The sequence below is a fragment of the Pseudogymnoascus verrucosus genome, assembly GCF_001662655.1.
Source record: "Pseudogymnoascus verrucosus strain UAMH 10579 unplaced genomic scaffold scaffold_72, whole genome shotgun sequence".
NCBI classification, from domain to species: domain Eukaryota; kingdom Fungi; phylum Ascomycota; class Leotiomycetes; order Thelebolales; family Thelebolaceae; genus Pseudogymnoascus; species Pseudogymnoascus verrucosus.
Genome location: NW_017263723.1, coordinates 87077 through 113967, shown reverse-complemented (window position 1 = coordinate 113967; position 26891 = coordinate 87077). Strand labels below are relative to the sequence as shown.

The 26891-nt window shown below is 51.5% G+C and overlaps 10 protein-coding genes across 10 annotated transcripts; 5 read left to right on the top strand and 5 right to left on the bottom strand.

Annotated features, from left to right (window-relative positions):
- Nucleotides 1-500: 500 nt before the first annotated feature.
- Nucleotides 501-2497, top strand: VE01_09898 (uncharacterized protein). The gene is made up of 3 exons (XM_018279305.2): nucleotides 501-1189; nucleotides 1699-1982; nucleotides 2033-2497. The coding sequence occupies exons 1-3, from the start codon at nucleotides 928-930 to the stop codon at nucleotides 2096-2098; spliced, it is 612 nt and encodes a 203-aa protein (XP_018125648.1). The 5' UTR covers nucleotides 501-927; the 3' UTR covers nucleotides 2099-2497.
- Nucleotides 2498-2861: 364 nt separating this feature from the next.
- Nucleotides 2862-5856, top strand: VE01_09897 (uncharacterized protein). The gene is made up of 3 exons (XM_018279304.2): nucleotides 2862-3407; nucleotides 3457-3540; nucleotides 3591-5856. The coding sequence occupies exons 1-3, from the start codon at nucleotides 3282-3284 to the stop codon at nucleotides 5178-5180; spliced, it is 1800 nt and encodes a 599-aa protein (XP_018125669.1). The 5' UTR covers nucleotides 2862-3281; the 3' UTR covers nucleotides 5181-5856.
- On the bottom strand, nucleotides 5775-9168 carry VE01_09896 (uncharacterized protein). Its single transcript, XM_018279303.2, has 2 exons — nucleotides 8074-9168; nucleotides 5775-8020 (listed from the first exon to the last, which is right to left on the bottom strand). The coding sequence occupies exons 1-2, from the start codon at nucleotides 8732-8734 to the stop codon at nucleotides 6915-6917; spliced, it is 1767 nt and encodes a 588-aa protein (XP_018125670.1). The 5' UTR covers nucleotides 8735-9168; the 3' UTR covers nucleotides 5775-6914.
- Nucleotides 9169-9833: 665 nt separating this feature from the next.
- On the bottom strand, nucleotides 9834-13869 carry SPA2 (component of the polarisome). The gene is made up of 3 exons (XM_018279302.2): nucleotides 12071-13869; nucleotides 10693-12021; nucleotides 9834-10631 (listed from the first exon to the last, which is right to left on the bottom strand). Exons 1-3 carry the CDS (start codon nucleotides 13079-13081, stop codon nucleotides 10224-10226), a joined length of 2748 nt encoding a protein of 915 aa, XP_018125667.1. The 5' UTR covers nucleotides 13082-13869; the 3' UTR covers nucleotides 9834-10223.
- Nucleotides 13870-14206: 337 nt separating this feature from the next.
- Nucleotides 14207-16374, bottom strand: SSU72 (RNA polymerase II subunit A C-terminal domain phosphatase). Its single transcript, XM_018279301.2, has 4 exons — nucleotides 16199-16374; nucleotides 15729-15984; nucleotides 14692-15673; nucleotides 14207-14626 (listed from the first exon to the last, which is right to left on the bottom strand). Exons 2-3 carry the CDS (start codon nucleotides 15851-15853, stop codon nucleotides 15016-15018), a joined length of 783 nt encoding a protein of 260 aa, XP_018125668.1. The 5' UTR covers nucleotides 15854-15984; nucleotides 16199-16374; the 3' UTR covers nucleotides 14207-14626; nucleotides 14692-15015.
- Nucleotides 16375-16462: 88 nt separating this feature from the next.
- On the top strand, nucleotides 16463-19255 carry NBP2 (HOG (high osmolarity glycerol) pathway protein). Its single transcript, XM_018279300.2, has one exon. The coding sequence runs from the start codon at nucleotides 17215-17217 to the stop codon at nucleotides 18856-18858; it is 1644 nt and encodes a 547-aa protein (XP_018125673.1). The 5' UTR covers nucleotides 16463-17214; the 3' UTR covers nucleotides 18859-19255.
- A 1017-nt stretch (nucleotides 19256-20272) lies between these two features.
- VE01_09892 (uncharacterized protein) lies at nucleotides 20273-21822 on the top strand (the record flags this gene model as incomplete). The annotated part of the gene is made up of 4 exons (XM_018279299.2): nucleotides 20273-20468; nucleotides 20532-20679; nucleotides 20749-20821; nucleotides 20874-21822. 4 exons carry the CDS (start codon nucleotides 20273-20275, stop codon nucleotides 21708-21710), a joined length of 1254 nt encoding a protein of 417 aa, XP_018125674.1. The 3' UTR covers nucleotides 21711-21822.
- Nucleotides 21823-22378: 556 nt separating this feature from the next.
- On the bottom strand, nucleotides 22379-22874 carry VE01_09891 (uncharacterized protein; the record flags this gene model as incomplete). The annotated part of the gene is made up of 2 exons (XM_018279298.1): nucleotides 22379-22729; nucleotides 22785-22874. 2 exons carry the CDS (start codon nucleotides 22872-22874, stop codon nucleotides 22379-22381), a joined length of 441 nt encoding a protein of 146 aa, XP_018125671.1.
- A 677-nt stretch (nucleotides 22875-23551) lies between these two features.
- Nucleotides 23552-24802, top strand: RBM8A (RNA-binding protein 8A). Its single transcript, XM_018279297.2, has 3 exons — nucleotides 23552-23883; nucleotides 24017-24416; nucleotides 24473-24802. Exons 1-2 carry the CDS (start codon nucleotides 23617-23619, stop codon nucleotides 24230-24232), a joined length of 483 nt encoding a protein of 160 aa, XP_018125672.1. The 5' UTR covers nucleotides 23552-23616; the 3' UTR covers nucleotides 24233-24416; nucleotides 24473-24802.
- An 81-nt stretch (nucleotides 24803-24883) lies between these two features.
- On the bottom strand, nucleotides 24884-26008 carry VE01_09889 (uncharacterized protein; the record flags this gene model as incomplete). The annotated part of the gene is made up of 1 exon (XM_018279296.1): nucleotides 24884-26008. The coding sequence occupies one exon, from the start codon at nucleotides 26006-26008 to the stop codon at nucleotides 24884-24886; it is 1125 nt and encodes a 374-aa protein (XP_018125647.1).
- Nucleotides 26009-26891: the final 883 nt, after the last annotated feature.

Genomic DNA, 26891 nt, shown 5'->3' with positions numbered 1-26891 from the left:
AACGCTGCGCTGCTGTCCATTCCTGTCCTGCATTCTTGCCCTGGATCTCCTCATTCCATGTTATAATGCAATTCACCTCTTCCAATGATGGAGCTCCTTAGGTTTGCCGTGATCCTCGGTTTTCGTGCCTCGTGCTTCCTGCCTTATTCTCCTCCCTTCAATATCAGTTCCAAATTCCCATCTCTTTGTTGGATCGTTGGATTTGTTAGACTGTTTTCGTCAGGTGGACAACCCCGAGATGTTCCTGTTAATATCGAGGACCAAAATAATCTAAATTGTGGAGGGAAGTATCTGCATTGTCTTGTTTTTGTAACTTAAGTTGAGGTTAGGTAGTATAAAGGAAGTTGGAGTTCATCCCCTCACCCGCGCCGATGCGACTCTACCTCCAAAGTAAAGTACTCCCACGGCCAACTCTGGAGAAAAAGGTACGTACCTGTCAACCCCAACAACCCCAACCTATCACTATTTGCTAGCTCTTAACTTTGAAGCTAGGGGTGCTCGTAGCACTTTCGACATTCACCGGCTCACAAATTCATCTTTCCCCCTCCATGTCTCCATGTGACTGATTATCCCAATCTACTTTTCTTTGATCCACCGAGATTTTTCCATCTATTAAAGCGAAGCAAATGTCGACAGAGCACGCGAGGGCCGCCTGTCATTGATTGCTTTGACCGGGGATCTCTCGGCCACTTCCTGGTCACCCACGTTGCGGATTGCGCAATTGACATCCAAAACCCCCATCCTGCTCTCCACGCCAACCACAGCAAAGCAAATCATATCCCAGGACGTCGCATAACCCCCCCGCCCTCGGTCCTAACTTACGCCCCACGGGAATCAGCTGCGCGCCTATTTTTATCCCGCTTCGATGTACGCACAGGCATCCATCCATCCATACATCCACCGAGCATATCTCTATACACAGGCACTATGGCGGCCGCGGGGCCGAGCGGGCAGGAGGAGGATATAAGCCCTAGGCGCTCATACGCCATGGAAACGCATGAGCTTGCGCGCTATCGATCACAGTACAGCGATGCGACGTCTGCTCATCACCGGGCCAGCTCGCGCGCCCGCTCTCGGCAGTCCCTGGGCCCGCCAAAGGGCCTGGCGCGCGTGCCTTTCGAGCTGAAGAAGTTCTGGGGGAGGCAGATCAGTGTTGTCGTCGACCAGGCCTATAATCGGGATCATCTAGGTACAGAAACCCCCTCTACTCCCCCGCTATTTCACTGTCTCTCTATTTGTCTCGTCTCGGGTCTGTCTCTTGGGTGTTCAACGCACGCCAGGGTGTGTTTATCCGCCGGCCGGGATTAAGATGTCTCGCCGCTTTTTGCTTTTTTATTTTCCAGGGTACTGGATTGGATGGCGGAGATGGAACTTCCGCAGGCTCAATGTTGATCGTTGCACTCGTGCACCCCAGCACACAACGAATGACGACGCCTCAATACGGGCCTGCCATGCGCACTTCACTTCATACGCGCTTCATCTCGTGGTAATTGTTGTCTATTGGCCAAGCCGCGACGTGTCTCGGATAGGATAGCTCTTCCATGTGGCCTTGCTCGATCTCTATCCTATTCTTGCCGTATTCCAATATACGTTTATATTTCCTCGTGGTTTCTCAGATCCTTCTGTTTCAGATTCATTTCCGTCTTTGCATGTACTTTATGAGACATGGAGATGAGCTGGGCTAATCTGCTTTTGTAGCTCTCGAGCGAACGTTCCTCGGCTACCTCAGGACATCCCAGGCTCTATCCATGCTTGGCGTTATCATATCTCAGCTTTTCACTCTCCAGAAGAGCACATCGCCCGACCCCCACATCGGGTACTTCGTCACCGGGAAGCCGCTCGGGGCTATCTGCCAGGGCGGGGCGATGCTGATACTCATGCTGGGGACTTTCCGGTGGTGGAGGCAGCAAAATGCCATCACTCGAGGTAAGGCTCTGGCTGGTGGGTTCGAAATCACACTCATAGGTTTGCTGGTTCTGCTGGTAAGTCCATTCCCAATTCGGCCAAAGGAGTTGCTTACGCCTTGGACCAGTTGTGCATCGTCTTATTCGGCATCCTTGTGGCGATTGAGATAAGAGATAGGATGAGGGGACGCTGAACAATGCTATACCTTGGATACGCCCAGCAGCTGAGCCTCGGCTGCACAAGGCACAGACCGAGAGATATGTGTGCCTTAACCTACAGGAGACGGAAACTTACCCCTATATCTCGCCAGTGACTGTGGCCGATACAAATAGTGCCATGGTGAGAATGCTGAACCTACGAATACCCAGGTGTTGACAAGTCCGTGAGCTGATACAGAGAAGATCAAGCTTGTATAATCTGAAAACAACAATAATAGTCGGGTTAACGAGCAGCCCGACGAGGAAAATACTGATTGGATACTAATGATAATAATGAGATTGGATTATAAAGGGGGAAGGTTGTTGAAGCAACGATAACAACACAGTACATAGCATGTAGACCACAAAGTGACACATAAACACTATTTCACAAGGCTACACTACAGATGCACGAAAGATCCATCTCATGCGAACTCCACGTCTGTGCCCTGTGCCCAATGCTCCCATGCTACGCTACAGCAGCGCTACTCTTATGGCTTGGTGTTGTCTATCCCAAGCTAAGAGGAGGTGGTGGGTGTGTTGGCCGGTCTGGCCAGAGATGATAACTCCGTGCACAAATCCGAGATGAGATAGCCGCGCGGGTGTCGTCTCCTAACGGTCAAGATTTGTGTGTGTGCATGTGTATGTACAGTCCATATAACAGGAGCAGTGGCGAAGTGCATCAGAGAAATCAAATTGGCCACATGCCATATAAAATATCAATATCAATATCAATACAAATATATATCCCCCTTACTGCCCCGTTTCAGAGATACTGCGTTATTTGAATGGCGTGATAGGTTTGTTTACGTACTCGTACATATAATTACACACATTCCAGGCCATCGCTTAGGTACTTGTACAACCATAGCTCCTGACCTGTCCCCTCCGATCTCCATCTCCATAATTCCATCCACTAGCCTCGACGTCGAGTAACGCGAGGCTGCTCGTGAATGAGGTACTGTGGCGACGCAGGTACGACCTCACTCACCGATAGACCATTCATTCTGGGATCTGGCTTCTACGACAACTACATCTGCTGTGTTTGACGGCAGCTCCTCCGACAACAAACATTGGATCAACAAGGGATATCACAGCTTGAGCCGCCCCTTCACAACACCTGGACGAAATAATAAACACGAAAAACTGAACCCGAGCAGCAGCTCGCCACCAGCCACGATGGCGTGGACAAAGTCGACGCGGATTATTGTGATGCTGGTGATTGATATCGCCTTCTTCATCATCGAATTGGGCGTTGGGATCTGGGTGGGATCGCTGGCGTTGATGGCTGACGCCTTTCACATGGTACGCCTGCTGGTGCTCGAGACGGAAGAGCTACGCTAACATGGGATAGCTGAACGATATTATATCTCTACTCGTCGGACTATGGGCCGTGAAAGCTGCGCAGAAGTCTAGCTCGGACAAATATTCCTTTGGTGTAAGTGTCTTCGGCTCCAAAATATAGAATCGTGTCTGACTCTCCAACAGTGGTTACGAGCAGAGATTCTAGGTGCCTTCTTCAACGCCGTATTCCTGATTGCCCTGTGTCTCTCTATCATCCTCGAGGCGATTACAAGATTCGTCAACATTGCGACTATTACAAACCCACAACTCATTCTGATTGTTGGCTGTTTGGGCCTGGCTTCGAATATCGTGGGATTCTTCGTTCTCGGTGGACATGGACATTCACACGGACCTGAAGAGCATGCACACGGCCACGAGGGACATGACCATGGCGACGACGTTAGAACAGCCGAGGAGGGACAAATGGGCGCGGTAGACATCTCATCGGCCGATCTTGCTGACGAGACCGGGAGGGTTGGAGATGTTCTGCCAGAAGCTGTGGTTTCACGAGCCACACGAACTCCCAGACGCTCCACGGATTCAGGAAGGGAAAGATTGGCCAAGTTTACAAGCTCCGATGAGACTGCCAGCACTTCCAAGGGGAGCGACCCATCACTTTCCCTGGGCAGATACAACAGCAATAAGTCCCCTCGCAACAAACGCCCCAAGGTTCGCTCAAGCAGCATAACAAGCCGCCTCGCCTCTGATATCAATATCCACCCCGCCAGTTTCCGTCAGGAGATCATCGAAGCAAGCCGCAACTCCCTAGACGACATCCAAAGCGCAGACGACTTCGAATCCCCTGGCCCCTCATCCCCAGCGGGCGAGCAAGCCGAGCCAAATGAGCACTCTCCACTCCGCTCCAGCCCATCAGATGGCCTCAAGCCAGCTGGAGGTAACGGCTACGGCTACCAAGCTATCCGCCAGGACTCCTGGCACGTCGGCCACAACCACAACAAGCCCCGCAAGGACGGCAGCGGCGGCCACGGCCACAACCACGCTGACCTAGGTATGCGCGCCATGGTCCTCCACGTCATCGGCGACGCCCTCGGCAACGTCGGCGTCATCATCTCCGCGCTCATAATCTGGCTCACCGACTCCCCGAACCGGTTCTACGCCGACCCGGCCGTCTCCCTCTTCATCACTCTCATCATTCTCCGCTCCGCCGTCCCACTGACCTCCGCGACTGCCAAGATTCTCCTCCAGGCCACCCCCGACCACCTCGACGTCAACGATATCAAGGAAGATATCCAGAATATCCCCGGCGTCGTATCCTGCCACCATGTCCACATCTGGCAGTTGTCGGACTCCCAGATCATCGCTAGTCTGCACATCCAGGTCGCTTTCCACATCTCCGCCGAGGGCGGCGCGGCACGCTACATGCAGGTCTCCCAGGCCGTCCGAAAGTGTCTTCACGCATACGGCATCCACAGCGCCACCATCCAACCCGAGTTCTGCCTCGAAAGAGCGCACGACCACGGTGATGCCAATGGTGGTGGCGGAGATGGCGATAGCACCGCCCGCGCCACGCCGGTGGATGTGTGTCTCCTGGAATGCGTGGACGACTGCGTAGGGAAGAGCTGCTGCTCTACCAAGAGCCCGCCGCCGACGCTTTCGGGGGGGCAGCATGGGGGCGGTGGATCGCGCGGCAGTGTGTCGCAGGGTAGTAGTAGCCACGGGCACGCGCACCCGGATGGCAGCCATGACCACTCGCACGACGGGCACGCGCATTAGGGGTGCCAAGTATTGGGTCTTGGAGGGGGTTTATTGTTACATTATTAATCACTCATCTTGGCATGGAAAACGGCTCAGTCAGCTAGCTACACCCCTTGCTGGTATGGTGTCACTACACTCTCTTGTTCTTTCTTTCTTTACTTTTCACTTCTAGAGCAGGTGGCATGTGGCGTCTTTTTGGGCAAATTGGAAGACTGGACAGGGATTTTTGTCGAGATAGAGTTTTGGCGTTTTGGGGTGCGATGGGATCTCCATTTCAGGGGGGGGAGGGGAGGATAGACTAAAACTACTGTAGCGATACTTGCGGTGGCTTAATGCAGCATATTGCACGTCGTGGAGTTCTTGTGGCCTGTCACGTTGTAGGGGACTGATTAGCGATAATGTTACCAGTAGAAGATGTATTGCTATTTTCGTTCCCTGGCGACTCTTCTTTTCATTGACCCCCTGGCTACCCTCGTAAGTGATGGCGTTGTAATACAACCATACAAGGCCTGTTATATCTTTCAGTATTAGAGAGGCAATAAAGGTCAACATTCTACAGGGCAGCGAACGAAATACCATGAGCAAAAATGCTGGGGATAGTATCTCTCCTGGCGCCTGTCGATAAAAGGCGGTTCGCACATTCTATATTCCGGAGACTGTAAGAGGAAGTAGTAGGAATTTATACTAAGTATGAGATGCCTAGTTTCAGGTGCTGGTGACATTTCCATGAGGCCTGTTACTAAAGTAGGATGAGAAAGATGGGTAGGCGCCGTATTCGAAAGACCATCGGAAGATAGGTTCATGTGTCAACCAACGTTCACCAATGCCATCTCTTGCCAGAAATGAGGCTCGTGAGAATCAAGAATACGAATCCTAAACAGCTGTTATTTCTTGGACTTTTGTCTCTACTATTTCTTGCTGTTATTGCTAGTTCTCACTGTCGATACTGGTTCTCGTCGTTGGTAGTGTCTGCTGGCATTGCTGACTCCCACTATCATTACGACTGGCAGCGGTGAGAATATTATTGGCGCCTTTTGATATACGGTCGGTAGTTGACTTTGCCCTCCTTTCCGATTGGTGCAGGCTCTACTGCGTCGTGGCTGGCCAGGAAGTATTTGGCCTTCTGAGTCCAGTGCTGGTGTGCCATGGTCAAGGCATCTGGTACTGACACCGTATTTATATATGATAATATCCTGGTATCCCAGATCCTATTTCCCCACCAGCTTTCCTTGCTGTTCAGTCTTTATCTCCCGTGGCGGTCAGGCAATATCCCTTCCCGCTGAACGTCAACTGCCCCTGAATCCACATCCACCATACCAACAACTTCACCTGTTCCCTTCGCTGCATACGGTACAAACGACCTCGTCCCAAGCACCTTATCCAACACGCAAATCCCCCCCCAACAAATATCCCGGTCGAAAAATCAGCTTGTCGAATGCTTTCAAGAAGCCACCCGCCAATGATTTCCCGATTGGAACCAGAACGCCTACAGTACACCGCCAACAGTACTCGTACGGGCCTGTCCACCAATTGCAGCAAATAAAGCGGTTTGTACACCTATTTGTCCACAGACCGTATAAATACTTTTCGCGCCGTACTGTAGGCTGAAAGACGCAATCTTAACGCGCTCAGGGTGAGTCGTGTCACGTGGTAGGTCTGCGATCAATATCCGATGTCTCGCTGCCTTTGCTATGCGTAAAATGGTAAATTTGCACAAAAATATAATGTACTATTACAAAGGAGAAACCTTTCTCAATATGCTCGGAAGGGTAACTGGTCTCGCTCTGCTCTGTCCATGCTAAAATAGCCCAAGCTGTCCAAATTAATCTGAAGCTCCCGGAACTTGCTGACTTTCGCTTTTCTCTCAAACAGGACATTAATCTCGAGATAGCTTAAGCCCAATGTCTCCGGGAGCCTCCAGTAACAGTACACCAAGCACAAAAATGTAGTCCCGGCAAAGAAGAAACCAGACTTTCCCTTCCAGTTCCAGGCAGTCGGGCTCAACATCCTTGGAGTCATCCAATTAATGAGGATGCCGGCTAGATTGTACGCAACACGGGCCAGGACGGCGGTCTTGACACGAAGCCGAGTGGAGGGAATCTCCGCAACCAGAACAAAGCATACTGGCCCGATGGTCAAATGATAGATAAATGTTAGGACCAGAAGAAGAGAACCAAGGGTCCACGATTGGCCTCGGGATGTAGGAGCCACCCCTACACCCCCTATAGCCAGTAGAGTAATAAGCATGGTCAAGAGCCCGCCAAGGTAAAGTCTACGCCGACCGACGCGTCGCAGCAGAAACCAAGAAACCACATTGCCCACAACGGCCAGACCATAGGTTCCCACTGACAGACTGAAAGCGTCGTTGGTCTGAAGTCCGGCCTGCTCGTAAAAGTATGCCGCCCAGCCTAGCAGGCTGGTACCACAAACTTGCTGTGTAACCCACACCACGCAGGTAATTTCGGTTCGTCGGAGATCGGAACGCTTGAAGCAGTCCAGGTACGCGATGCTGGGTTTATCATTCAAGTACTTTTCAACTTCGTTGGTATACGTCATTACTGCGGCCGTTTCATTGACGTTGACTGTCCCCTTTGTTGTCAGCCGCAGCAACGAACTTTTGGCTGCTTCCAAGCGGTTGTCCCGGATCAACCACCACGGCGATTCAGGTGCTAGAAGAACAGCGATGAACACGGGTACGCCGATCACCCATTGCAAAGCAAATGGAAGGCGATATGACCATTGGGAGCTGTTATTGACTAACGCCTTGACTATGCCGGTTGCGAGGAGTTGGCCCCATACCCAGCATAAATTAATGTTAGCAAGAAGGTATCCACGGAGCGTTACTGGCATCACTTCAGCTACCACAGCCATTAACAGGTGCAATCCAGACCTTCGAAACCACTTCACATACCAGCGTAGTTGATGGACAGTGTCTGAAAGACACCCCATGGGATACCGCATAAGATCTGCCCCGCCAACAACAACTCCAGACTTACGGCGAAAAATGATAAGAAGACGCTGAGAAAGAGGAAAATCAAGGCTGCCGCTAGTGTAAAACGATACCCAATGCGATCGGCCACTACGCCACTAAGAAGCAATCCAACAATCTCTCCTGCCTCCGCCGCCGTAGGAAGGCCAAATTGCCAGCGGGTAGGAATCTCATAGTTGCCATTGCCAGTGGACACACCATAAGCTCGTCTGAAAGTGGGATGGGAAAAGAAACTAAAGATTAGAAGGGTGTCGAACCCTTCCATAATAATCGTAGAGGATATAGCCATCGACCACGCCATAGCCTTGGGATACAATCGGCAGCCGCCCAGAAAGGTAATCTTTTGCTCTGCTCTTGTTGCTGCCCGAGCTCCAGAGTCAAGAGGGCGCAAGTCGGGGATTGCAGCCGAGAGCTTGCTGAAAACGTCGGGTGGAGTCGGTCCTCTCAAGGCGGCGTTGGGGCCATGGCTATCGCTCCGTGTATGCATCCAAGCGTTGTCCGAAGCATAGCTAGGCTGAGGCGCGATCGAATCGGAATGATCTGAATAGGAACCACGTTGGTTGTATAGGTCCTGCCTGGCCATTAGGTCGATACGCTGCGTTATGCTCTTGCGACGAAGTGCTCTCTAAGCAGGTGGGTAACCAGCTACCGGGTTTGTTCTCCATTGCTGCCACTTCAAGTGTCGAGGAAATTCCCTGTAGCTTGTGGGCTGTACAGAGAAGAGTGACAGTGATATCCGCATCGCTTAGGCAGAGGATAAATCGCATGAAATGGGAAGTGGAATAATTTAGTTAAAATACTCTGATTCTCCGGTTCTCCGGAGTTAAGATGCATTAAGAATCGCGAATGGGCTTATGGCTAGTGCGGCTCGTGTTGACGTCATCGTACGCACTTTTAACGGATGACAGGCGACTTTCCTGGGATCCCGTATCTTTAAGTTACTAGCTAAAGTGACGGAATGCAGCAGTGATGAGTGCAGGGCGGTGCAACGCGGTGTCAAAAATGGTCCCACATTTGGTTGGTCGAGGTGGTCGAGATAGCCGCGATCACAAAATAAGGATAAGGGCGGCGAGACTCACCCACTAGGCCAGATGGCACCAATTTAAGTATTATGCAGAGGATTGCTTGAGATCAGTGGATTAGTAGTTGGGTGGGTGACCACCAGCGAATACCCACTGTTGGGTTGTTGGTATAGGTGTTGGGTTGTTGGTTATCACTGTTGCTGTTAGTTCTCGCTGTTGCTGTTAGTTCTCACTAGTGCTGTTAGTTCTCACTGTTACTATTAGTTCTCACTTTTACTGTTAGTTCTCACTGTTGCTGTTGGTTCTGACTGGACCCGTGGATTAGCATAGAAAGTCTTGGGAGTTAGACTCCATAGCTTTCCCCCCATATATGTAAAGATGTCAGGCATACATCCAACAGTAAGTGGCATCGGCTCAGGTGGGGATTCTGTGTCTATCGTTATAAACCAGCTGTAGTCAGCTATTTTCCCATATCCAACAATATCCCCCACCCACCACCCAAACTAGCCAGCCTCATAACCCACCACAGTCACCCAAATCAAAGAACACATTCAACGGGATGTAAACACACATAGTAATACAAATTAGCGAATTAACCCTTTCTCCGCCTCAATGCACCACCACCTACATGCCCCTCTGGGCTATCTATTTCCTATGCAACCCCCTCCCCGGTCTCCTCCCCCCTTATGCAATTCGACCGTAACCATAAACGCGTGAATGTTTTTTATCCCCCCTCTCCCTCCCTCCTCCACACATGACAACCCCTCAAAAAACTGACCACATAAAACCCGCTCTAGAGAACTGAAAAGAAGCCTCTCCGCCTGCCAGAGACAAATTGTCCACGGGGGTATGGAGGGCAAACAAAACACGCAGAAAAAGCTAAGCACACGAATGATAAACCCCCCTTTCGAGGTAGGCAGCCAGCCAGCCCAAAATGCCTGGCAAGATCAATCAAAGGTATCCCGCAAAAACAAACAGGCTCTCGTGTATCCCCCTTCCCCTCCTTATGTACTGGGTATCCATCCACCCCAACTCCCCCACGCGGTCCATCTACGCGAAATCCTCCTCCTCATCCAACCCATCCACCACCCTAACCAACTCCTTCGTCTCCCTCGCAATCTCAAACGCCACCGGCGGCAACCCCTGCGTCCAGACCTTCCACTCCGCATCCGTAGCCTGCTCGCGAGCGAGCTCCGCCCCGCGCTCCCCGGCATCGAGGACGCGCTCGCGGCACGCCTCGAGCTTTCGCACTATGCCCTCGGCTTCCTGGCGCAGCTGGGCGGCCGCGTCGGAGCGGCCGTCCATGCTGGACTCGGTGGCGGACATGACTTTCTCGACGACGGCGGCGATGGAGGCGAGCTCGCCGATGATGGCGTCGACGCCGTTGTCGGAGCGGATGCTCGAGACGAGGGATTGGATCATTTGGACGAGGAAGGCGGTTTGGTCTTCGAGGAAGATCTAGGGAGTGTTAGTATATCGTACGGGATAAAGTATTGTTTCAGGGTGGCGTAGGTCGTACCTTCAGATCTTCAATCTCGTTGTTTTGCTCCGGTCCGCGGATCCCGAAGGCGCCCATAGACCCAAGCGGTGCGGGTGGTAGCTTCCCATTCATGCCGTTCTGCCCACTACGCGAGATCGAGCGGCGCCATGGCTCGGTCTTGGAGCCGCTGCGGGAGCGGGGAACTCTAGAGTCGCGCGGTGAGTTGACCGGGCTGTACATGGAGGACACGTTGCTCTGGCGCATTCCCATGAAGGGGGCGGAGATGTTTTCCTTGAGGTCGCCGTTGGTGGGGTAGTAGCTTGGGGTCTCGATGGGCTGGAGGGTTTCGTTGTCGTCGTCTTCGAGTTCGCCGGCGGGCGTGGGGCGGATCCTGACGGTGCTGACGAGCTCGACGACGGAGGTGGTGAGGTGGGATGCTGCGGCGTCGAGGAGGGAGACGGGTGAGAGTCCCTTGGCGGCTGTGAAGTTCTTGGAGGCGGTGATCAGGTTGTTGGCAGTTGCGGAGACGCGGGCCTTGAGTTTCGCCAGGCCTTGAGCAAGTTCGGGGTTGTTTGTGGAGTTGTCGATGTCTTGCGTAATACTGCGGACGCAGATAACCACGTTCTTCATGTACTCAACAACGTTCTCGGGGGTCTCAGAGCGAGCGGTTCGTAGCAGCTCATCGATAGAGATCTGGAATTTGGTGACGTGGACATCCTTGACCAGTCCATCAGGAGAGTTATGGCTGCTCGTAGTCTGTTTAGGTTGGATGGTGAGGCCAATCGACGAAGCCCGGGCATTTCGTAATTGGGTCTTCGTCCTTGCGTATCGGTTCCTCCAGTCCTCGACCTCGGCTTCTAGCCTGTTGACTTGAATCACAAGCTGCTCCTCCTTCTCCCAGGACGTCCCATTGCGCTCGGTGAGCAACTTCATCTCCCTCAAGAAATTACCAGCCTCTCGTCGAACATCATCCGTCGTCTGTTGCTGCTCCTCCAACTCAGCCCTCAACTCCTCGTTCTCGCGCTCCAGTGCCTCATTCCCACCTCCGCCTCCTCCTGAGACGCGCAGTTGTTCTAACTGATCGCTCAGGTCCCTCTCCGTCTCCGAGTGCTCGGCGCGTAGCCTGTCGAGTTCCGACTGTAGCGACACGTTCAGGTTTTCGGCGTCTGCCAGCTTCTCTTCCAGCTTCAACCGCAGATCCGAAAACTCCTGCTTCTCTGCATTCGCAGCTGTCGACCTGCTACGTTCGCCGTCCAGAACATCATTAAGCTCCTCGTCCTTCTGCCGTAATTTCTCTTCCAGCCCGCCGACCTTCTCTTGGAGCGCGACCACTTGCTCCTCGTACTCTTTTAATTGCTTTTTATCCTCCTGTATATTGGTTAGCAGTGATATGCGCACGACTCTCACTATCACATACCTCTGATTTTGCACCAACGCCCGCTGTTACCGCGCTCTCTAATCCAAATGCATCCGAGTCATTATCCTGGTCGTCATCATCCTCCACCATTGTACTCTTATTAGGCACCAGCGTGTTGCTCTGGAATGTCTTGGGTTGTGGCCGGCCGTAGTCGTTCGGTGGCATACCAGGAGACCCAGGCTGCCCGCCTCCCAGACCGCGAGTTGTACCTCGAGATTCGCTTCTCGCGTATCCCACTGAGCTGGCCTCCGACGGCCTCCGCATCCGCATTCTCGGGTCGACCGGTGTTCCATTCCCGCTCCGGCTGATATCCCCTCCAGCAAACCTTGGAAACCTCCGCTCCAGCTCGTAGAATACATCGGTTGCCAGGTCCCTAAACCGTGGCGGTGGTAGCGTGGACAGTTTTTGTCGCGCCTGGTTGCGCTTTGGGTGGAAGGTGTCTTTGGGGAGCAGGAATTGCGGTGGGGCGTTTTGTTCGTTCAGTCCAGCGACAGATTGGTTGCGGCCCGCGGCCTGCCTCCGCAATAACTCGTCGAACACATCCGTACTCAGTTCCTGGAATTGCACGGGCGACAGTCGCAGCAGCTTGTCTCGCGCCTTGTTCGGCCTCGGGTTGCCCTTCTCATCGCGCAGAGACGCAGCCAGAAACCGCTTGAGAGAGACGTAGTGCTCGCTCAGTATGCCCTCAAACTGTTCATCCCTGCGGTCTCGCCCACCAGCAGGCCCTCCGTTCATCGACCCATTGTAAAGACTTGTCGGGATGCTGGAGCGCGCTATCGATGCTGGCGGTGAAGGCACATTTCCGTTCTGGCTCTCAGGTCCCCTGGGAGGAAAGCCTCCTCCGTTCATCATCCCGTTGGAGCCGCTCGAGACCGGTGGTGTTATTAGATTTCCGCGATTGTTCGGGGAGTATGGAGGGTTCTCCTCGAGTCCCTGGTATTTGGAGATGCCCGACCACTCGCTTCCGCCTCCTATTGAGACTGGGGACAAAGGTCCGGGGCTTCGATTCATTGTATGGTAGTCGCTTTATTGTAGGTCCACAGACTGGTTGCGACAAAGCGACAGCAGGTAATCCAGGCTCGGCACAAAATATATATCCTCCTCAGCTTCTATCTATCGTTCAAATAATATATGTTCAGGTATATCCGCGGGTTCGTGGCTCGAAGAGTCGGATCTTGAAACGCAGGACGTCGGCGATTATTCTTAATTGTACATTAAAGTGTAATTGGCGTCAGACATGAATCTCGTGAATTATTCAGAGCGCCGCCGTTCAACCGTATGGGTTCGCTATTCGTAGCTCTGCTCGTAGCGTTGGCAAGGTCGGCGCGAGGTGGACGTGTGGTTGGCGGGAGTTGAAAGAAAGTCGGTGATGGCAAGGGGAGGACCGCACGCAGTCTTTCGGCGAGGTACCAGCTCAGAACCCCTCGACGGCTCGGATATCAAGAGCCCTTGGTGAAGCTAGTTTTAAAGTAGAGCAGCAGCAATACTTTTTGGTCGATGGTCGAGAAGAGGAAGAAGAGTGGGCAAGGTGGGAGGATCGAGGCCCTGAAAGTATGAATGGGGGTGTAAGGGTGAATTATGGCGAAAGGGCCAAAAGTGGACGGGGGAGGTTAAGTGGTGGTGAGTTGAGGGCGCGTGGTCGGATAGCGCTAAAAAGTGGCTGTTGTGATCCAGATAGACTTTAAGTGACTTTATGTACCCAGCACCGCAGAAAGACAGGCCAGACAGGATGCGATGGGATTTTTCGCAATTCCCTAGTTCGGGACACAGAGAGACACACGGAACACGCAGAACATAAGACTCTGGGCAGAAGACATGCGACAGCCAGGCGGTATAGGGAGTACAGAGTACGGAGTACGGAGTACAGATTGATGTTCAGTACTACTACTCTGTAGTTTTACTGTACGGCACAGAAAGTACAGCAGAGACGACGACGATCGCTCCAGAAGTAATTTAAAACGTGCAAAAGTGTTCACGCTTCCACTTTAGATGTGCAGAGGAATATCCCGTTCGACTCCTTTCCTTCCTACGGTCTCACACGTAACTCGGGGGGGCGAAGCCAAGTGGGACGGTATATCAACAAGGGGTTGGGAATTACAGAAGCTTCTTTTTAAAATGAGATGTAATATAGGATGGTAGGAATGTACTTGGATTACTCTTGGAGACAAAGTTATGTATGTACAGTACCTCGATCATAAATCGCAATGTGAGAATTCATAAAAAGGAAAGTGATCTGTGATATTGTATGGTATTGTACAATTCAGGTCGGAGTTGTGTCATACTGTGATCCATACTCTGATCCATACTCTGATCCATATCATACTACATCCATACTAACCGTTCTACAAGTATGGCACACAGCCAATTGTGGAGGACACGGAAGAGTCTGGAGAGTCTGGAGAGTCTGGAGAGGCGCTGAGGTTGGAAAAGGTTGGACAGGTACCAAGTTTAGTTATCCCCGGATCGACCAGCTATCCAATCAAATCTTCCCATTGGGTCTCTTCTAGTCAGGAACAGCCTGAACAGGATCCCCTGTAAAGCGCATAAACGCACAATCTAAACATTTTAGCTGATCCAGCCCGCGACTGCGCCGGGTGGCACCAACAACGGAGAGTACGTACGCACGAACGAGTCTCCGAGTAAGACAATCCAACAACCCAAGTATGCACAGTTCCAATTTCAATGTTTGATGGCCAGAAGATTCTGCAACCTAAGTGCACGGTGTTTCACTGCGGATTCATTCATCATGTTTGCTTTGTTTCGGATGTTCCGGTGCAACGACACCCACGGGATGGATGGATGACGGATGGATGGACGGATCCATTTGTGTTGAGTGAGACTCGTCAAATTATACAATGCATTTCATTTCTTCATCATTTCGTCGAAGCCAACTGGGTATATCTTCGCGCACACGCCGACAGCATAAAAGCATTGGCCACCCCATCTTAAAACCAGGCCAGTGTCCATGTCGCGGGTAGGTTTGGCCATCGCTCCTGCCATTCACCGATAATGTCCGGGACCCTCTCGTCGAAGCCCGACCGACTCGCAGCACTGCCCTGGTCAAAGGATGACGCTCCACGGATATCACGCTCCTCTGCGGCTGCCTTGTTCAGCGACTCGGCGAGATCCAAGATGCCGCGTCCGCCCACCAAGGCCTCTTCATGGTTATCCTTGATGTCCACGTTGATGACGTGAACTGGGCGGTTCAAGGGCGAGCCTCGGCTGAGGAGGTCGTCAACTACAGCGTCCCAGCATCTCTCTTCACAAGTGATCACGATATCAGCAACTCCCCCCTCCGTCCCCTCAAACCCTCTCTCCTTCGCATGATCTAGTCTAGGCATCCCAACCTGCCAGTCCTGCCATCGCTCTGGTCCCCATTTCACGTTGCGATTCCGGTCAAGCATGTTCAATATCCCATTTGCCCGGTACAAGCGTGGATCCTTCGCGTCAAGCTCCTTATACATGCTATCGTATGAGGTCTTGTTGAAGTGGTATACGTTGGGGGTGTTCATGGAAGCTCCTGGCAGACGCACCAGAGAACCCGTGCCAAATGAGATGACAGGGAAGTTGGCTGCCGCGAGTCGCAGATGTGCTTCCATAGATCTGTGTTGCCTACCTTTAGTGATTGGAGATGGGAAGTACTAGTGTGGCTACATACCTGTTGTTGTTACTGGCACAAACCGTGCAGAACTTCAGTTTGAATCCACCAGCATCTGGCTGACTCCCGTTGGCAACAGTTACGTCGCTGGCAGGGGCCGCAGCAGCTGCATCTGGCTGTGACATTGTGAATTGTCAGGTAGTAGAGCTTGCAGTTGTCGTATGGGATGGAAGACAGCTGTGGGCAAAAGAGAGTGTAAAAGTTTCAGCTAGACAGCATGGTCTACTGTCCACCGCAGAACAGTCACATCCGGTATCTGAAGGTCACCAACGTTAGCTGCAGCTCTGTGAAGAGGTTGTAATAGCAAAGAAGGGCTCTTGTAAAAGGCTTTCAGTCAAAAGTTGTATATTAATTAAAAAGTTGTGTCATCATGAAGATAAGACAGCTCCAATAAGTGATCATCAGGAAGCAGAGGGAGAGGGGAGGATAGATTGTGAAGATACACAGCAGCAGAGACAGAGACGGCTTACCAAAGTGTGCAACAGTCCCAAGATATGCGTGGAAGACTGAGGGCGGTGAATGTCAGTGTTTTGAAGGTGGTGATGGTATTTTGATGTTTTTGGTGATTGTTGGGTTTTCCATGGAGAAGGGTTAAGCAAGCAGAAGAACACAGCATTTCCCACTTAACACGCTAGTCCTCTTCCGTCAATAGCCACCACCTACCGCCCAAAACATGGCTCGATGGCGATTGGAAGAAGAACATGAAACGTCTAAGAATAGCTTCGTGCGCCCATGTTCTGTCCGAGTCTCGAAAGTTCAAATCTCATTCCAAAACCCGCACCCAACGGCAAAAATACCACAAAATAAACGCCCGCCCACCCCCCAAAATAAAGGCCAGGAAGCTTCATTTTCTTGTCTTCCAAACAAGAAACATCCCCCATATATAGTCACGTGGTTAATCGCGATCCATAGCTTTGGTGATTAACCTATGGTGACTGGTGACTCTCTACTTACGATCAAGAAGATCGCCTCTCCAAATACGAGCGATAGCGAAATAAGGCCCTCTCACGGCCTGTCTTAGTGAGGGGTACTCGAAGGAAGTACAGTGCCATACAGTGCCATACAGCGCCAACATACATCATACAGTACCTTCAAACTTTTACTTCAGTACACACACAACTTCTTATCTACTATTACTACTACTACTACTACCCTCAAAGCCCACTGGCTGGCCTTCTCCCCCTCAAGAGGGCGCGTTGAAGAGGGCGCATATTAATCTTTCGGCGCTTCGCCCCAGCGACTACTCTTGTTAGCGCCCCGTTCAGGCGCGATTATTAAAGTTGCCATATACCCTCGATCCTTTCCCTTGCGTCGTCGCCGCGACATTCGCATCCTCTCTCCGACACCAGCATAAGACTGCGCACGCGAAGTTTAGAATACCGAGTGGCTTGCTGCCGGGTGTGGATTGGCCTGAACCAGACACTCTGAGACCCTGATCTCAGCCTTGAGGAGCAAACTCGCTGCTGCTGGCGATAAATCTGGGACAATGACTGAAGTCATGTCGACGACCTCGTCGCCGTCGGCTTCTCCAGCGCCAGCATCATTGTCGCCGAATACAAGCCATCCACCACTACCACCTTTAGTCACGTCGCCTCCGGCGCGGCGTTCCAACCTACAACGACCACTTTCCCATGCGTCGAAGAATAGGCTTTCACAATACTCCATAACCTCGGATCGGCCATCAAGGTCACGGCCTCCATCTCACATATTCCCAGCCTTCCATTCAAGCCTGCCATATACGACAGTGCGCGACTTTGCTTATGGAATACACCACCCTCTGCACTATGGGCCACTACCCGAACCTTCGAACCCTCCCTCCGGAACCTCTACTCCCGCCAGCGAGTCAAAGCGCTTCTCGGATCCGCCTACCTCTTGGGATAGTCGAGGAAGCTGGGAAATAGGATCCCATGTTGGCACCGGGCTGGCCAAAGGCGGAGAGCTGCCACCTATACACTTTGGAGATGGCCCTCCATGGAGCGAAGACGAAGATCTCCAGAGCCCGATAGTCATCAGCTCTCGTCATAAGAAACACAAGACATCCAACCACTCGCATGGAAGCGGTCGCGGGCGAGGAAGGAACCGGGAAGAAGGCGAGGAGCGCAACCCCAACCTGCTCAGCCCAGATAATTTCGGTCAGGATCGCAGCTTTTACGCAGGAAGCAATGGCGACGGGAGCGAGAGATATTACGTGAGCAATGGCTCGGAGGCCAACGGCCCTGGTGGTGAAATTGTAACAGTTCCTGCTGGTCAAGCATGGCCAGGCTCTCTTGCGCCAACTGAAAACACTGGAAGTAGGAGGGACTCTCACTTTGCTGGGAGCCTCCTGCCTAGTCGCACTTATGCGGATAGCAACGAGGGTCAGCAGAACCCGACCTACCAATCTGACTCCGACGTGTCGAGCAGATCTTCCTCTCCAAGCAGGGCGCGAGATGAATCCCGCTACTCCAGAGATTACCAATTTACGATTGCGTCACCAGATGAGGAGATGCATGGCAAGGCGGTTGCGCTGTTTGACTTTGAGCGCGAGAATGAGAACGAGCTTCCCCTTGTTGAAGGTCAAATTATCTGGGTTTCCTACAGACACGGTCAAGGGTGGTTAGTGGCGGAAGACCCGAAGACTCGCGAAAGCGGCCTTGTTCCTGAGGAATACGTGCGCCTGCTCCGCGATATCCAAGGTGGACTAAGCAGCCTCACAGGGCAGGTTGACGGAATGTTCAGCCCCGGCGGGGGGGCAGATAGCGGCACTCCCACCCAAGCAGAGCATGGGCAGGGCTTCAGCCAGACACCTACGGCTACCAACGGAAACGGCAGTGTAGGGAATGGGTACCAGCAACCAATCGTCTCGACATTCAGCACATCGTCGAAGGATCTCCATCCGTACCCCCAGCACCTCCTTGGGACTACGCAAGCGGGTATGGCTCCGCCGCAGGTGGTCCACTATCATGGCCAGCGTGGTGGAAGCCAGGCGAATACACCGACGTTGGCAAACTCGCTTGAGGGCGGGCTTGGACGGAGGGACTCGGAACCTGCAGTGTCCACGACGACTAAGACAGCCAAGCCTAAAGAGAAGAAATCTGGAGAGGAGCCGCAAGGGAGCCCTATGGATGAAGATGCTTCGGATGAAGAATGAGAACCTTTCAATCTGGTCAGAAAATTTCTACAGATGGTGCTGCTCGCAAAAGTGGTAGCTGTGGCCATGTCTACGCAAGATGTGGTCTGTTTGTTCCATGTGCTCAGCTCATCAAAGCTTTGAGAATATACCCTCCACCAACCCCGAGCCTTGATTTATTTCCGCATCTCGCTATTTAGCTAGCAAGCTCATCTACTGTTACGTGCACCTTGTACCACCATGTCTCCGAGGTCACCACATTTCAGCACACTCGTCCAACGCACTATATCAACAAAAGCACTCGCGGGTATTATCTTGCAGGCTTTACTTTGGGGGGGGTTATTTAATGACGGGGCGGGGAGGAGATGGAGGCGGCGTTTGTTTTGTTGCGTGGGGGAGAAGAGGAGTGTTACGAGAAACATGCATATGATGTTCACGACGGGATGGGGGTGTGACTAGGTGTAGTTTGGGCGGCGGTGCGCGGCGACGCTGGTTGATGGGATGGGGAGTTGAGAAGGGGAGGGTTGATTAGGTGGGGAGTTTAGATAGGTATTCCAGGCGGGGGTGAAATGCAGATATTGAGACACCGTACTTCTGAGCCCCGCGCCTCCGTTTGTCTGTCTGCCTCTATTGACTTTTCTTTGCTCCCGTTATTGTGTTCCCCTCATTCGGCATCTTCAGCACTCTTGGCCCCCAAATAGGTACCCCGCACCCGTCAATGGGTTGACAAGGGCGGAGCTGGTCATACCTCCCCGCCTGCCATCCCCCTATTTGCAAACTTGGGCAAACTGTTGCCGGGGGTTACGAGGTAAGGCAGTTTGCACATAGGCGGATTAGCAAGGGCTTGTGATCACGGAAGTAAAAGTATTTATTCTGCCCAGTAGAAGTAGACGGAATACTCGAAATGAGTCCCCCGCGTCTATGTTCTACGTGTTCACAGTTGCGCTTGTTATGGTCGAAGACTGAAACATAGCTAGCATCGCCAAGTGGCTGGGTCGGCCCCCTAACAACCCGCCGGTTTAAAGATTGTCCATTGCCCCCGCTCCAGCTCCGAAAAGATGAACTTTAAGTATCCGAATCCACCGAACCTCGTGTTATACCATCCAATTTATTTAGCCCTGCCACGCCACTTTGGTGCACATAGCAGTGTCTCAGAAATATGTAGGTGGCGTTCACCTAATGTCGGTAGTTGGGATACCGTGTCTCCGTCGACGGGAGGAAAAATTAGTTTGAGATGAGGGGCATTGGCGTAGATCGAGGCTCAACCTCGGCCTACTTCATGTGAGCTAGGGGAGAAACTTGATAGCGGAATATAAAGAATGATGCTATTCGCTTTATGTGTGACTTGGAAATAATTGAGTGTACATTTTTACAGCAATTGCCTCTCTTCTATTTAGGTTTGTTTACCTTGCCAAATAATTGGCCTACTAAAACCATGACGACGGAACAGTCACCTCAATATGAGGTTGTGCTGTTTGGCGCCACTGGATACACTGGAAAGCTATGCGCAGAGCACATTCATGCTAAGCTACCTAGTGATCTACGGTGGGCAATCGCAGGTCGTTCACATGCTAAGCTCGAGGCTTTACGAAAAGAACTTCAGTCAAAAGACAGCTCAAGGGCTCTACCAGGTATGTTCTACTGCCATGTGTTGTTAATTATAGTTCGATTAAAATTCTAATTTGTACCTATAGCAATTGAAGTATGCGGACTTGAAGCCGACCAGCTTGAGCTGTTGGCACGGAAAACTAAAGTGATAATTGCGACTGTTGGTCCATATCAGGACTTTGGAGAGCCCATGTTGGCCGCTTGTGCTAAAAATGGGACTCATTATTTGGATTGGTATGTTACAACTAAGACTGCATTTCTGTTATTACTAATTTCTGTAATTACTAACTCTATTTTGTTTAGCACTGGAGAGACCCCGTGGATACTTGATATGATAAAGAAGTATCATGAAACTGCACAGAAGACAGGTGCCATTGTAAGCCTACAATCCCTAATCAGGCATATACCTCTAGCTAATACGCCACAAGATAATTCCATCATGCGGCTTTGACTCTGTCCCCGCAGATATATCAGCCTTCACCGTGGTTAATTACATCCGTACCAAGTTGTCCTCACCCACTGCCAGGGTGGACTACTCAGTCCATGAGATAAAAGGCGGCATCAGCGGCGGCACTGTGAATTCCGCCATACGCATGTTTGACCAATACTCCCTCTCACAGCTCCTTAAGCTACTAGCACCATTCTCTCTCTCACCAAGACACCCCAAACGGAGCCATCCTCAAAAGAAACTCTCTCTCTTGTCTCAAATCTTCGGTCTCCGCAAGATGCCCCGGCTGGGTTGGATGGGAGTCAACCCCCAGGGCCTTGTTGATAAATGCTACATCAACCGAAGCTGGGGCCTAGCTGCGGATAGCGAAACAGAGACCTACGGTGAAAACTTCGATTACCATGCCTGGATGCGGGTGCCAGGTCCGGTGAGTGCTGTTATCTGGCACTTCACTATGTTGACTGCCATGTTTCTCTTTTGCATTCCGCCGTTCCGGTTGTTGATTAAGAAGGTGGCGTTTAAGCAGGGTGATGGACCAAGCTTGGGCTTCCGGGAGAAATGCTCGTTCGTTGTTCGCACGTCTGCTATTGCGGATAATACGAAGGGACAACAGGTGATTGCGAATCTGACGGTTGGTATCGACCCGTATACGTTTACTGGGGTCTGTCTTGGAGAGGCTGCTCTACTACTTTCACGAGATACTAGTATACAAGCTCGACTGAAGGGTGGTGTTCTGACAACATCTATGATGGGCAAGACATTTTTGGAGAGCCTGGAGAGAAATGGCGCGAAGATGGAGGTGAAGGAAGTAGTTTGATACGACCTATAATCGAATGGGAATGTAAAGTATGTTTGGGAGGCTCTGTGTATAATTAAGAGGGGTTGTATACAATATGTAGGACTTATAAATGAAATCCAATGGTCTCGACGCAGGTAGAAGGCTTCCAGAACAGACAGTGGTGAATGAGCTATTTTAGGGACCTGCTGCTCCGGGCTTATAATGTCATTTTGGGGATTCGGAGGATAGCCCCTGAGGGGTTCCTGGCAGGACCTTATAAAATAATTTAATTTCGGTTTTGGTTTCAGAGATTTTACTGCTGATAATTAATACAGAAACTTAAATTCCTAAGAAATTCTTAAAATATAGCATTTAAATTTAAGAATTTCTCATGTATTTCTTTTTATGATACCAATTCCCCGAAGCAAACAATAACATTACATTTTAGTCTACGTGGTGGTGTTTGGGCTCCTGATGTCTAGCAGCTTTCGATGCAGCTTTATGCCACCCCTGTTGAAGGGAGTGGCCATTCGGACTGGAAACTATCATCCGCTAGATCACGTATTAACAATACTTTGGCACTTGAGTATGTTGGAAATAAAGCGGTCGTCTTGATTACTCTAGATTTGGACCAACTGCACCCCGCGACCACCATGTATCACTAATTAATCAACATTTCGAATCCCCATTCGTGTCACATCGCTCTCCTACACCCACACATGTAGCATCCCTACTAATGCCAGCCCTGCAACCAACAATCCACCTGTAGACAAGCTCTTCGCTGGAGCCGCAGCAATCAAAAGCCCAAATCGATCATACTTCCCAGGGCATGTACGGGTAATGAAGCCTAATTTTAGGCATCTGAACAATGCAATCTGTGCATCAATGTCGCTGGCTTGGCAGTATTGGTAGCAAGGGCGTACGCCGTCCCTGTCGGGGACGGCAAAGGTGGAGACTTTGCTACCGATGCCTTCGCAGCATTCCTGGAATGTGGCATTGTGGTTCTGCCTGGGGCTGTAGAGAGATGCGGAGCAGGATAGGTCGAAAGGAGGTGTGCCCTGCGTATGTTAGTTACGAAGGGATAAAGAAGTTGGTTCTGGTAAGGAGACGGACGGGTTGGTTGATTAATGATCTGCACTCAAAAGGGACGGTATCGGCGTAGCTGTAGTTGGAAACATAACTATAATTGTAGTTTGATACCATTTTTAGGGATCTGCACTATTGTTGCACAGGAATGGAAATGTCAGCTCAACAACAACACGACCTGTTATATAGTTAAGTAGCAAAGCTCATTAAGAAAGGGTCATGTGAACTCTTTTCCTAAACAGAAACAATAGAGCTAAAGGATTTATTGACCTCGGCGCCAATATAAACCCCAAAAGCTGCCGCCTAACTGTCCCCTACAACCTCAAATTCCCACTTCTCCCCTCTTCCACCACCTGCCCAATAGTATAAGGCTTGTCAGGTAGCATTATATAGTCAGAGAGAGGAGAGGGTTAAGCACCGCAAGAATGTTTAGAGAAGAGGGATGGCGGAGAAACACGGTAAAATGAGGGAGCCTGACGTTATACAGACCTCGAAATCAGTGGTGTAAGCCTGTGCATGCACATTGTCTGATTAGGAGGGCGCCAAGCCCGGCAGAGTAAACACTGCAAGTGAGATTGCAAAATTAACCCGTTTGTAGACAATCCAAGATATTATATCCTCAAAATATATTATTTTGAGAATCCCGAACGAGTGGTGACCCGTCTACCTACCGTCGTACTCCCCCAACGTCTGGCCTCCCGCCCAGTCTCTTAGCGCATGGGGCAAGCTTGGACCACCTTTAGCCTCACCCAACACCAAGGCTGTCAAAACTTCCCAAACCGCCGCATCCATCCCACTTGCAACTCCACAAACCAACCAACAAACCAACAGGCCAATTACTCCACAACCCCCAGCAAAAATGGCCGACACAGCAATGGACGTAGACGTCGAGGTCGCCGATGCGCCCGTCACCGATACCGCCGCTGCCTCCTCCGAGGAGCCAAAGAACGCATCCATGCAGACGCTCACCAACGCCACGGCCGTGCGCTCCATCGAGGGCTGGATCATCATCGTGTCGAATGTGCATGAGGAGGCCAACGAGGAGGATATCACGGACAAGTTTGCCGATTTTGGAGAGATCAAGAATCTGCACCTGAATTTGGACCGGAGGACGGGTTATGTCAAGGTACGTCGCGTGGTGCTGTGAGCCCCCCGGGGGGGGGGGGGGGTTGAGGGACACAAGAAAATGCCTTACGGGGGGATGGATGAGCCTCAGTGGGGGACAGTTCTTGGGATGGGAAGGCTAATGTGAGGAATAGGGATACGCACTGATTGAGTACCCAACACTCGATGAGGCGCGCGCAGCAGTTAATGGCGCGAACGGCACGAAACTCCTGGATCAAACCGTGACAGTCGATTTCGTCTTTGTGCGGCCGCCACCGAAGAAGGGTGGGAGAGCTCCGGCTGCAAAGGGGAGGGCGAGGTCACGATCGAGGAGCCCGGAGAGGAACCGCGAGGAGGAGATGGCGGAATGAAGGTCTTGAGCGGCGCGTGGAAGTTCAACCCAACTGGCAAGGCTTGGAGCCCCGGTTTGGTGGCTGGGAATTTATCGTGGGGGCCTAAGTCGGGTCTCACGGTATTCCAATGTGGGGAAAAGTTACTATAGAGCCGATGTGTCTGTACTGGGGACATGTCGGCGTACAGAGCAGCTGAATAATGGTATGTCAAGCACCTGGAGTCGGAGTCAAGTTCCAATTTTTAACGGGTTACCTCAGAATCAAAATGTACACAGCACAACGATGTGCCACAACTTTTTCCAAGGTTGTGCCAGATATGAAAATCTTGTTGTAATACCTGTCCCATAGTTGATAGCATTTCCAATGAGAGTGGAGGAAGCGTGGTTAGAATAGCCTGGGGTCCGCTTCAGAACTGTCCAACAAAAATGAAACGGTTGCACAACACTGCCGCCCCGCGAAATGGATTGGTTCACATTGAATGGTACATGGATCAAAGCCAAGGATATCATGGCTTCTGGTATTGTATGCTAAAAAAACTCGAAAGTCTAAACCCTTTATAGATATAAAACGCCTTATAATATGCCGCCAAATCGCGCTCAACACACTGAAAGTAAAATAATAGTACGACAACGAGAACAAAAGGATTTTTAACGCGGACAAGAGCACTACTCATTCAACGAGGATAGGCATGCTAACCGATCCACCCAGCGCCTGCATCATCCGCTCTTGCATGCTAACATATGCCAATGGGGGCAGTGAGACGTTCCTGTGAATCTCCTCAAACCCCAGCAGCGAATCTCCATTTCCTAGCGATAACGTATGTTGGCCCGAACCGCACACAAAGGTGCAGTCGCCGAAGTCCACATACTGGCTGGTAGACGACGGCTCGTAGGCGATATCCTCCGCCACAGGACAGCGGGACAAGTCCTCCGACCCGACCGTGAAGTGGTCCAGGTCCGCCTTCATGCTGCAGAGGCGCAGGCGCGAGTTCCCGGTCCAGCCGTTGATGAGCTGCACAATCTGTTGGAATCCAGGAGTGTGCCCGCCGTCCTTCTGTGCCTGATCGCCGCAGCAGATGAAGAGGTAGCAGTGCACCATCTCGTGGAGGAAGGTCGAGAGGAGCAGGTCCTGGCTGTACCTACCGGACAGCAGGAGAGGCCGTGACAGCACAATCCGGGCCTCGATGCCCGTCTCCGGTGAATACTGCGGCGTCGTCGAGCCTAGTAGCTCGTTCTCGTACCCTTCATCGCCTTCCTTCGACCACCTCCACTTGACTTTTCCGCGGAGCATGCCGTCGAAGAGAACGTAGTCCGCAGCGAAGCGGATGCGGTCTAGCGATTCCTGCTCGAGTGCCAGCTCGCAATTTAGTAGCTTCCGCAAGATCCGTCCCTGGACGTGATTCTGCCTCTTCTTGAAGCACCTCTCCACCCTCCGACTGGCCTCTTCATCAGTCATCCATCCGGCATCTGGGCCAAGCGATGAGGCGGGGTTCTGAAGCCGAGGGCATGCAACGTCCAAGCCCTCAACAGAATAATGGAGGCTGCGTTTGCTCTCTATGGACTCGGCGGCTTGGAGACGGCGTTTGCCCTCTATGGAATAAGCAGCTTGGAGGCGGCGTTTGGTGTTTTTGTGTTTTGACCGATTATCAGTCGTTACGGAATCAAAACGTGTGGATTGGCGGTAGTACGGTGTAGTGTATCTGCGTTCTCGACCGTGGTAATCCGTCGGTCGGGGGTAGTTTTGGAAGCCATCTCGAGGCACAGCATCAACAGCACAGCTGCCATTTCGATACATGCTTCCTACTTGTAATTGTTTTGAAATCCATCACGCTGAACGACAAAATATTCTTTTTTTTTCTGGTTGAAAGAGTAGACATGTAATATAGTTGGGACCACTGCAGGGGTCCGGGCGGGTTGCCTTTGTTGAAAGGGTATAAAAGTGAGGCGGTCGATGTCGACCCTAGCGAGGTGGGCCACCAGCACAGACAGCTGTGTGGTAACAGTAAATAGCCCGAAGCCACCAAAATAGACATGTTGGATCGCGAGGCTGTTTAGTACCTCCAATAAGCATAGATGAGGCGCCGTCGTGCACTTATTGAAAAGGTACACATTTGTGCAATTCTCAGGGTGATCGGCATTGATGACGAAGTTAGTCTCAATTGTTGAGTGCCGAGCGAGTGTCAATTCATCAATTCCAAGCTTTGGCTAGGAATATAAATCTTCTGTATACCTGGGCAACAATGCGCGAGATCTCTAGCGACTCTAATCGCTGCCCGTGAAATTAACAATTTAATGAAGCAATAATGTATTGAAAATCCGATAACAATGTGGAGATGTTCTTTATTCTCACCGCTCAATGTCAACCCGTTTACCGCCCCTTCCGTGACCGCCCCCTATGGCGAACTCCCTGCAAGACCATCCGTGTTTGGCACCCAAAAGTCTTACTGATGCATATTTGTACGCGAGAAGTACATGAAAGGTGATATTCTGTCTTCGATGGCTATATAGACCACTGGAGATTGGCTGCCAAGGCTCCTGGCTTGCTCGCAAAGGCCGAACCCACCCCCACGATAGGATCACTAGGACCGCTTCATTTGGTCTTACCTTGCTGGCGTTGCTTGAGGACTTTAAGTACAGCCCACTGCAAGTTTGGACGTTACAGGTGGCCTGCGTTTGAG